Genomic DNA, 11,721 nt, shown 5'->3' with positions numbered 1-11,721 from the left:
ATAGTGGAGACAGAAGCTATATTTAAAATACAATATTAATTATTTGCATTAAGAAACAGGCTTGAATTAAAATGTGAAGCAAATATTACCCCCCCCCCTTAATTCCTTATTTATTCAATTTTCTATACCGTTCTCCCAGGGGAGCTCAGAACGGTTTACATGCTTTTATTCAGGTACTCAAGCAGTTTTCCCTCTCTGTCCCGGTAGGCTCACAATCTATCTATCGTACCTGGGGAAGCCCGATCAGTTAAAGTCCCGTCATGTGCTTTTATTTTCAGATTTGCTTCATCATTGGATTGTTGTGCCTGAAACCTTAATGAGGCTGACGAGACACTCTGGATCTTGAAAAACCAGATCCTACCTCCCCCAAGGTTAAAAAATCAACTCTTCTCCAAAATGTTGCCTGAGTTAAACTGTTCCAGCATTAAAGTTTGTTCTTGAGCATGCACCAACTCCATAATAAAGCATCCCGGATCTTTTACTCTCATTTCCATCTTTGAAAACTTCACTTTCCATCTTCTTTCCTTCTCTGGTCTGGTTCTCTCAAAGCCTTAAAAAGGAATGAGTTTCTTCTCACTGCTTTTCTGAAAGATTCTTTCACGTCCTTGTTCCTCAAGGTGTAAATGAAAGGGTTCAGTAGTGGAGTCACCAATGTGTTGAGCACAGACACCACTTTGTTTAGGTTTAGTGAAGAAGATGCTTCCCGCTTCACATACATGAAAATGACTGTTCCATACAATATTGAGACCACAGTGAGATGAGCCCCGCAGGTGGAGAAAGCCTTACGTTGGCCTTTGAGGGAAGGGATTCTCAATATGGTAGAAATAATGTAAATATACGATACCATGGTGAAGATAAAAGAGCTTAGGAGGACAACGGTAGCAAATAGGAACACTATCATTTCTAGCAAAGATGTGTCTGTGCATGCCAGTTTCAGTAGAGGGATAACATCACAGTAGTAATGGTTGATGACATTGGAGCCACAAAAGGCCAAACCACATACCAATACTGTCTGAACAAAGACAGTCAAGAACCCACCAACCCAGGAGCCAAAGGCCAATTGTATGCAAACACCAGAGCTCATGATGGTGGTATAATACAATGGGTTGCATATGGCTAAATAGCGATCGAAAGACATGACTGCCAAGAGGAAAAACTCAGTAGCCCCCAGGAAGAAATGGAAAAATGCTTGCGTTATGCAACAAGGCAAACAGATCGTTTTCCTCTCAGCCAGAAAGTTGACCAGCATCTTGGGCATGATAGCAGTGGTGTACCAAATCTCCAGAAAGGACAGGTTGCAAAGGAAGAAATACATGGGTTTGTGGAGACTGGGATCAGTTGTAATTATGGTGATGATGGTGACATTCCCTGCAATGGTGCATGTGTAGACCAGCAGCACACTCAGGAAGAGGAAACCATCGAGATTGCAAAGACTCGGAAATCCTAGAAGTATAAACTCCATTACAACTGTCCTGTTTGCTGTGGCCATACCTGACTGGTTCTTGCTCAGAATTGCAAGGTCAAATAACTATGACAGAGATACCTGAAAAATAGAGAGCAATGCCATTAATAAACCACTGGAAATTTGGTAGAGTAAAAATATATCATAAAGGATATAAACCATTTAAAAAATATTCCAGTCCATAGGTGGCTACAAAAATATCATATAATGCAAACAATTTGAGTGAGCTACATCATAGATTATGTTTTATGATAAATTTGTATTAGTATAAAAATGATGAAGTTATATACAGACAGACAGATAGATTTCACTTGAAACAGCGGTGAAAGCAAGAACCTTTTCTGTTCTGAATAATGATCTGGGTGTCAGGTAGAACTCAAGAGAGGACTGGGAAGACATTGGGTGCAGGGAGAATAAGGGTGATTGAAAACCATTCATGCAACATAAAATAAAGACTTTTGAAATGAGTTAAAAGAAGGAAGCAGCAGAGAGAGATGCAAGATGGCAACAGAGTGAGTCGTGTCTACAAGTGGCTCCTGCACTCTGTTGGCTAATCTATATTTCTATCAGGAATTTTACCTTTCGTTATGACCAAGCACAGGGGTAAGCAGAGGAGTGTTCTTCCTGCCTCTTCTTCCACTTCTTTGACGCAGCTAGCGGCTATTACATCTATGCTGTTCTGGCTGGAGCGGGCGTGTCTGCTGACCGAGGTGGGCAGACCTTGGTCTTGGAAGGCGATGTGTCGCTTAGCCCATTAGGACCTGGTGTTCCTCCTCATCCCGGGACAATGTCGGGGACGCCTTCAACAGCACAGGAAGCGCCGGAGTTGATGTTTCCGTCGGCGTTGCACGTCTCACCCCTGACCCCGGATATGATCTACAGCTTGCCGCCTTTTTTATAGCCGACATTGAAGCCCGGAGAAACTAGAACTCGCATTGTAGCAGGGAAGGAGGAGGCGAAACCTATTGGAGAGTCTTCCGGAATATCTCCCCCTGCTCCTTTGGTGAGATCTGTGGTAATAGACATGGAGGCGATTTGGAGTAGCTTGGAAACTTTACATAAGGTATGCTCCCAATTTGTTGCCTCAGTACAGAATACTAATACTCAATTTAAAACTTTTGAAGAGAAATTCCAACAACAGTCTGATAGAATGGACAATTTAGAGAAATCAATGGCAGAAGTGAAGGTTCCTACCAACTTACAATTGAAAGAAAAGTGTTTGCTAACTAGGAAAATAGAAAATTTGGAGAATGCAAACAGAAGCTTGAATTTGAGTCTTTTAAATTTTCCTGTCTCTAAATTTCAAACGCCTAGAGATTTATTTCATTCCTTCTTAAATTCAGTTTTGAAATTTCCTGAAAATAATATGCCACCGTTACAAAAGTTATATTACTTGAACCTTCCTAAAGAGGATAAAGAAAAAGGAGAACCATTACCAAGGAATATGGATCTCACTGGTATTTTGGAGACATCCCAAGAAGAAATAATTACTAGAGTCACTTTATTAGTGTCTTTTGTTTTTCTTCAAGATAAGGCGGCAATTCTTCATCTATTTTATAGGACTGATAATGTGGAATTTCATAGATTCAAAATTTCAATATTTCCTGATGTATTGAAGTGGACGCAAGCCAGATGTAAGAAATTTCTGGCTTATCGTCAGTCTGTTTTGAGTATAGGAACAACTTTCCAGTTATGTTTTCCTTGTATATGTTGCATTACCTATCAAAATAATAGATATATTTTTTATGAACCTGATCAGTTGAACTTTTTCCTTGAGGGTCAAGCAACTAAAAGAACTTCAGAGGCTCCCATCGAATCTCCCAAACCAGGCTATTAATTAATTGACTCCAGCTACACTCTGTAATGTGATTAATTTTGAATTATTTCCTGAAAACCAACTTCCCTTGGAGGTGATGGATTCTCTCTCCTTATAATGTGGATTATGATCTTAGTTACTAATGTGGTTATTTTATAATTTGACTTATTGGTTTCCTATTTCATTTGTTTATTTCCATCTAATTGTTGTTTAACAATTTGTAAAAGAATATAAATAATAAAGGAAAAAAAAATAAATAAATAAAAGAAGGAAGCAGATTCAAATATGCAACATTTTGGTCTCTACTACTAATCTAATCTAATCCTTAGGTTTGTATACCGCATCATCTCCACGTTCGTAGAGCTTGACGTGGTTTACAGTAGGAGAAATAGGAAGGAACTACAACAGAGGGTTAGAGGTAGAAGTGTAAAGAAAATTTAGAGGACTTGGGATGCCAAGATATAAGAGTTTCCTTGATTTCTAAGTTGGAGGAAGACTTACATTTTTTGAGAAAAGCCAGGTTTTCAGATGTTTGCGGAAAACTTGGAGAGAGCTCAAGTTCCGAAGAGGGGAGGTAAGGTTGTTCCAGAGCTCAGTGATTTTGAAGTGGAGGGAGTTCCCTAGCTTTCCTGTGTGGGAAATGCCTTTTAGCGAGGGGAAGGATAGTTTTAGTTTGTGGGAGGATCTGGTGGTATTAGGGTTTGAGGAATTCCAAGAAAGAGGGATAAAGGGAGAGAGGATACCATATAGGATTTTGAAAGCTAAACAGGTGCATTTATAGTACTATTTGTACTACTATTATCATTTATATATTTATGTATGTATGTATTTATTTTATTTAAAAATGTATACACCACCTAAAACCTAAGCAGTTTAAAAAAACAACAACAAAAAACCATACAAAAGGATTAAAAGAGACAATACATATCAGATACTATAACTGCTGTCTTAACACACAGCACTATACATTACATTAATCATGTAAAAGACAATCAATGTTCGACAAAGCTTACAATCTAATCAGACAAACAGGACAAATGGGGGTAAGGAATTAGAGAGGGAGTAACAAAATAGACATGGGTACTTTACAAGTGGGTTGGAGTTAGGAGCTAAAGGCAGCCTTGAAAAAGTGGGCTTATAGCCTGCATCGGACTGGGCGAATTCAGTATTGGAACAGACACCGAGAAATGAGAAAAAGTAGCATTTACCTCGGCAATTCTGAAATAACAAAGCATTATGTAACATACCCACTCCTTTACTAACGGGTAGCGTGGGTTTTAGCACCAGCAGCAGCGGTGACAGCTACAAGCGCCCAAGCAGTTACCGCCACAGCCGATGCTAAAACCCGCGCTACGCATTAGTAAAGGAGGATGATAATCTCTGGGAGGTAGAAAGGAGATCTAATCGAGAAAAAGGTTGAGACTATCAGGAGAAGCAAGAAATCCATAATTTAAAAATATTTCCAGAGACCTACAAGAGAGAGGAGATAATCCTTCGACAAAGCAACCATGAGATAATTGCTTCTGGTTACAACAGAAACACAAGTAAAATTAATTTGCATATGATTTTTTTAATGTAAATGACAACCCAAACCCAGAAAGCCACATATCTCTTTTTTTTGTTATATTCAATTGAAAACATGGCAATTACATTCCAATGCATGTAAATAAAAACAATTTTTAAAGTTGAACATCTGACCCATTTTGAGAAAGAAATTTCACAACCAAATCTCAGCCCAACCAAGAAGAGAATGACATGGATATGGCTCAATCAATGATCTGAAACAATGTCAAATGTTTCTGCAAATTGGCACGTAACAAAATAAGATAACACTCTTTTCAGCTACAGTGGCAAAAAAATGCTCAGAATTTAGGGAAGTTGGTTGGGCTGAGAACTTTTCAGCACCCCCTCGTATGATATAAAAATGAGCCAAGTATAGGACAATCAAGCCATTGTGACTTCACTGATGAGGATGGCTCTTATTGGTGGAATGAGGCATTATGACATCTGAATTTAAGAGTTTCCTGATATCTTTCTTGTATAAAGATACCTTTGAAACTTAAAACTAAGATCTTTGTTCAAGTTTTTCTTAAGGATAAGTGCCTTAACACTTGAAGTCAAATGAGGCTAAGGATTTTTTTTCCCCTTGTAATTCTAATTCTACTTTCCCATATATGTTGCTTTCCTATAATTATTGTAGTTCTACCCCAGTCCCTTTTGTATCAAGTTAGTCCTTGTCCGGTTCTGTCTAAATTTTAAGCTGTAATATGACTGTTTTTATCATGTACATCGCTTAGAAGTTTTATAGGCAATATTATCAAATTTTAAATAAACCCGAACCTGAAACCTGACCCCCCTCTTCCCCCCCGATATGTCCCACTCTTCCTTCCTCATAGACTTTTGGCTCCTGGCTCTTGTCCTCGGTGACTTCAATATCCATGTCGATGACACCTCTGACTCCTTTGCCTCTAAGTTCCTTGCTCTAACATCCTCATTCAATCTCCTGCTGTGCCCTTCTCTTCGACCGTCAACTCCAGACTCTGTTCTTTCCGCCTTGCTGTGCCATATGCTACCCAAATCCCTACTGCGGGCTTCATTTTTGGCAGTGTTCAAAGCCCAGTTAAAAGCCCACCTCTTTTAGAATGCTTTCGACTCCTAACTCCTCTCACCTTGGGTTCTGCATCCCCAACCCTATATGTCATGTCCATCTGTCCAAGTTAGATTGTAAGCTCTTCCGAGAAGGGACCGTCTAAAAATGTCAAAATGTACAGCGTTGCGTACGCCTTTCAGCGCTATATAAGTGATAAGTAGCGGTAGTAGTAGTAGAATCTCCACTCTGGTTAACAGAGACTGAAAGTCTACACACTATGAGCGGGTGCTGAAAGAAGAGAATGACATGGATATGGTTCAATCAATGATCTGAAACAATGTCAAAGCAGAGAATTTCATTGGCAGTTAATGGCAAAAGATCACACACTTTTCAGCTACAGTGGCCAAATTTAGAAAGTTGGTTGGTTGGGCTGAGAACTCTGCAGCACCCTCTCCTAGTCAAAACAGTGAAGAGTCCAAGAAAGTGTAAGAGCAGGTTGATCTCTAATGTAAATCATATTATTGACAAAATAATAAAGAGACAAAATGCGCACACACATACACGTGGGTATGTGTCTTAGTGAACCACTCGATGATTAAAGACTTGTCTCCATTAATGCAGTGCCAAAACACAAAGCAAAACTTCATTTCTACAAGGATGATTTACAATACAGGAATCAAGTATCTGAGTGCACAATGATTCTGCAAAGAATGGAATACCACCATTGGAAAATCAGTTATATCATTGGAGTAATTATTCATCAGAAAAAAGGAATATCTAAGGTAATGCTCCAGTCAACCAAGAGATCAAACTCTCAGCAGCTTTCGGTACCTCTGAGGGTGAATAAACATCTCAGTTGAGTAATTATAGTTAGAGAAATCTGAAGACTGTACAAACATGAAAAGTATAAGGTCCCAAGTGGGATCAGCCTGCTCAAAACCTTCAAATTGCATGTGCAAAACGTCTGAATTCTCTGAAGTCCATTATATCCTTTGGATGCGTTGCCATGCGTTAACGTTTAGCACGCGCTAAGATGCACTAGTGCGCCTTAGTAAAAGGACCCCCTACTCTTTTATCGGGTTTCTTTTAAAATCCACTCTATAATCTTTATTATCTACAAGTTACCATTATAGATAGATTCATACATACTGTACACTGTACATTCATATCTATTTATTTCTTTATTTAACAATTTATATACCGCATAAAACTATGCGGTTTACATATTAGCAAACACAACACTTATATCCTCCAGTTCAAACGCTGAAGCTAAAGCTCCAGGCTTAACTATTTTGTATTTAAAACATACAGTTGAAGCACATACGCAGGGGAATTTGCCTCAGAAGCTACCGGGCAGTCGTTGCTCCAGAGCTAGGAAGGAGAACCCGAATTCCCCATTCTATCATATTCTATCATAGGCAACCCCACGGAGAGTCTCAGCATTAGTAAACTGCAGAGCCCTGAAGAAATGATTTTGCAATCATGAAACGTAGGCCTTCGTCGGCTGTTTGAAGAGGAAGTTTTCACTAGTGCCTGTCTTCCATGAAGCAACAGATAAGTGTGGCTTGCACTTTGTTAGATTAAGATTTAATCACCTTACCGTTATAGCTGGCATAGTGGGGTTGCCTATGATAGAATATTGAAGGTTAACCAATGAGGAATTCAGCTTCTCCTTCCTAGCTCTGGAGCAACGACTGCCCGGTAGCTACTGAGGAAAAATTCCCCTGCATATGTGCTTCAACTGTATGCTTTAGGTATAAAAGAGTGAAGCCTTGAGCTTTAGCTTCAGCGTTTGAACTGGAGGATATAAGTGTTGGGTTTGTGGATTTTTGCTCCGGTTCCTCTTTATTTTTCTTTTTGGTTTACATATTAGCTACATACATATTATCCTGAACCCTTTAGTCATTAAACATTTCATACAAACAAGGACAACCAAAAATTTCCTATCCCCCAAAGAAAAATAAGCGTTTAGCACGTGCACCTTAGTAAAAGAGGGCCTGAGAGTTCATCACTGAGACACTTCATCACCTATAGAGAAATAAACTCTACAAAGAGATTCTATTCTAAAATATTTTATGTAATCTCTGCAATGAATATTGAACATTCGGTAGGCATTGGATGTTTCCGGAAACACACAAAATATAACTGAAGCACTCCTGTAGCTGTATGTAATGAAAACACCTGTTCAGATTTTGCTGATTGTTTTTCCAAAAGTGGTGTCATTTTCTGTAGCGGTTTGGCTACATAAAAGCGCTCATTTCACAGAGCGCGGAAATAGAATTTGGTTGTTCAACTTTAAAAATTGCTTTTATTTACATGCATTTGAATGTAATTAAAATGTCTTGAATTGAACATAACAAAAAAAATGACATATGCAACTTTCAGGGTTCAGATTGTCATTTACGGCCTACCCAAAAAAAAATCACATGCAAATTAATTTTGCCTGCTCCCTCCGTAATATATAGGGCTGTTGTGACCAGAAGCAATTATTTCATAGTTTTGTCAAAGGATTATTTCCTCTCCTGCTTCTGTAGGTCTCTGGGAATATTTTTAAATTATGGATTTCATGTTTCTTCTGATATGCTCAGCCTTTATCTCTAGTAGGTGTTCTTTCTAACTCCCAGAGATTGTGTTGTATAATGCTTTATTATTTCAGAATCGCCAATGTAAATGCTATTTTTTCTTATTTCTAGGTGTCTGTTCCAATATTCAATTGACCCAGTCCGATGCAGAGACTAAAAGGCCTGGGGAATCCATAAAGTTGTCTTGTACAGGCTCAGGATTCGCCTTCACCTCTTACTGGATGAACTGGGTTCGTCAAGCACCTGGAAAAAGCCTGGAGTGGATTGGACGCATTCATCCTGACCAGACATCAATAGACTACGGATCCTCTCTAAAAGGACGCGCTATCATTTCCAGAATCAATTCCAACAGCATGATTTATTTACAGATCAACTCCCTGAAAACTGAAGACACTGGTCTGTATTACTGTGCCCGAGATGGCACGTCAGTTTCACTCATAACCAAATCTCTTCTGTACTAGAGAAAACACAGTTTCCTGTTTTTCTCTAAGTCAAAGTTGAAATAATAAGGAAACTTACTGGACTTGATAAATTATTTACATCTACTCAGTTTTATGTAGCTGCATGAACTGAACAGCAAAAATATTTATTTATTTATATTTTTACAGGTTCTTGGTATACTGCACATTTCACCAGTGGTGCTGCCAGATGGTTCACAAAATTGAATTAAATCTGAAAAAAAAAACCAATAGAAAAATAAAAGTATAACTCGGAGCTTACTCCCCCCTCCCCAATACCTCTAAATCTTCCTTCCTCTAAATCTTCCTTCCTCTAAATCTAAACCTTCCTCTTTACTAACCCAGCGCCTTAAAGTCATTCACCCTGAAATGCCACCCAGTCAACTCACCTTTGTCATTTAATTTCACCAGATGCTACTTAGTACATATGTTTTATTGTCATGTCTATATTGTAATTTATGTAAAATGTCATCTCTGCTCTGTCTGGATTATTATGGATGTACTTTGTAACCCGTTCTGGGCTCTTTTGGGAGGACGGGCTAAAAATCAAATAAATAAATAAATAAATAAATAAAGAGTGGCTTCTCTAGCATGCTCCTCACACCAGTGTTGGATCTCCCTCTGATGTCACTTCCTGGTCCTGCATCCAGAAAGTAATTCGGGGGAAAGAGGATGGTGCAAGCAACAGGCAAGAGAAGTTGCTCGTACTAGTGAAGATCTACAGAGGTATGGGGGGAGGGATGGCACGAGCATGGTTTGGTGTGGCAGGGCAGGGAGCAGAGGCGCCAGTAGAGGTACTCTTAGAGGTGACTGGGGTGGTCCGCATCCCTTTACTATGTATGCATAGTGTCTATACTGTTGAAACACTATATGCATTTCTCGCATACCGCAGGGTGGGAATTCACCGGGTGGTGTAAGTGCTCACTCCAAAACACAACCCATGACCTCTGAAAGATGAGCACAGGGCTTTTACCTGGTGAGCCACAGCGCTTCCTTTAGGGTGTGAGGGTTCCTACCATGAGAGCTTAGTGATCCTAGTCATGTGAAGGTGAAAATACCTGAGAAAATCATAGCTTAGCAGATCCATAAGCTATCATATCAAATGTGAGGAAGAAAGATGTTAGCGGAAGCTGCTGCAACTCAAAGGGTAAAAGCCCTGTTCCTATCTTCCAGAGGTCATAAGTTCAAATCTCAGCACATTCTACCTTGCAGATGCATCTTGATGATCTCACAATGAGGTCATTATTTTGCAGGTGCACACCTCCATTTGCAATGAAGTAGAAGCCATGCTATGGTCCGAATCTGTTTTTAAGCTTTTGCAAATGAAGTTATGTATGCAATCTATATTTTTTTCCGTGTGCTTTCTCTGTTTTCAAGACTGAGCTGATTGGAGCAATGTTTAGTTAAAAAAAAAGGTAGCTTTTTGCAAGAAACCTAAAGCTGTGTTTTTCATGTGTTGTGCTTATGTTAATGGATGTTTTCCTCTAATTAGCAAATAATATTGCTGTTTGTCCACAAAAATAGAAGGTTTTGCATGCAATATATCTGTTTTGATGTGCCCTGTTTATGTGGTGCCTTATTAAATGTATTTTGAGCTTAATAAATCAAAAATAAAAAAAACAGAAAACTATTTATCAGATAGCATTAAGGACGTCCAAACTGTGCCAAAGTTCCGTACATAGAACTCAGGTCTATCTGAAGCCCAAATTATGCTGAAAAGTAGACCTGGTTTTCATTCACCTACAATGTAGGCATGAGATGGATACCCTAGGTCGCTCAGAATTATGTATATGAATCAAAGCACATCTATATTGAAGCCTCGCCCAAACCACGCCCATTCTATGCCCTATTGAGTTAAGCATGAGTTTTAAACATGGGCGTCCATAAAATTGTGGATGCATCTATAAAGTGACATCCACGTTCTTTGGATGCCTAAGTGCCAATTATCACTCGTTAAGGCTCTTTAATGGTTCATTATCCACTTACTTTGGACGCCTAAGTCATGCTCAGCATTAGGCTTGATTGAGGCAACCTTTATAGAATCAGGACCTAAGGGCCCCTTTTACAAAGCTGTGGTACTGATGCTGCCACAGCAACACACTGAAGCCCACAGGGATTGAATGGAGTTTGGTGCATTTACCTGTGGCAGCATCACTACCACGACTTTATAAAAAGAGCTCCAAGGGGAAAAAGCCAACTTTAACTTCCATGGTCCCATTCTCCAAGACTCCAAGATTCTCCTTATAACATGCTTTTTAGAGTAATTTTGAAAGTTCTCTCCATCCAACATAGTTTTTGAGTGCTATATGAAGTTGTTGTTAACTTATTCCATAGCAAATTCTTCACCAACCTTTGATTCAAGAAAGACCCCTTCATTATTGTATACAGTAAGTTTCAAGTTTATTAAAAATTTGATTAATCGCTTATTCAAAATTCTAAGCGATGTACAAAACAGTAAAATTACAAATTTATGGGGGAAACAAAACAAACAAATAAGACTAACCTGACAAAACATATTAAACAAAAGGAAGAAATGGGGAAAGTTATCATTTTATAAGCAGGTATCAGGAACATTTTCTAATTTAAACTAATGATGGAAATTCCCTTAGAAGCCAAATAAATGCATTTCAAACAACACCTGGGCAATTCTCCCCATCACGCAATTTGAATGAAAGCAGGTTTAATTGATCAAAATCCATCTTAAACCTAAGTTTCAGAGCCTTTTATCTATCGTCGCATGCAAATTCAGAAACACATTTCCTGTTAAATATGTTGGAGGTGTCTTTGAATTCAGACATCACTGGAGCTGGAGA

The 11,721-nt window shown here is 38.9% G+C and overlaps 1 protein-coding gene across 1 annotated transcript; it reads right to left on the bottom strand.

Annotated features, from left to right (window-relative positions):
- Positions 1-505: 505 nt before the first annotated feature.
- On the bottom strand, positions 506-1,489 carry LOC117350399 (olfactory receptor 6X1-like). The gene has a single exon (XM_033924675.1). It carries the CDS (start codon positions 1,487-1,489, stop codon positions 506-508), a length of 984 nt encoding a protein of 327 aa, XP_033780566.1.
- Between the last annotated feature and the right edge of the window lie 10,232 nt (positions 1,490-11,721).

The sequence above is a fragment of the Geotrypetes seraphini genome, chromosome 16 (genome assembly GCF_902459505.1).
Source record: "Geotrypetes seraphini chromosome 16, aGeoSer1.1, whole genome shotgun sequence".
In the NCBI taxonomy this organism is placed as follows: Eukaryota; Metazoa; Chordata; class Amphibia; order Gymnophiona; family Dermophiidae; genus Geotrypetes; species Geotrypetes seraphini.
The sequence above is the reverse complement of the archived record's forward strand: the minus strand, read 5'-3'. Positions and strand labels throughout refer to the sequence as shown.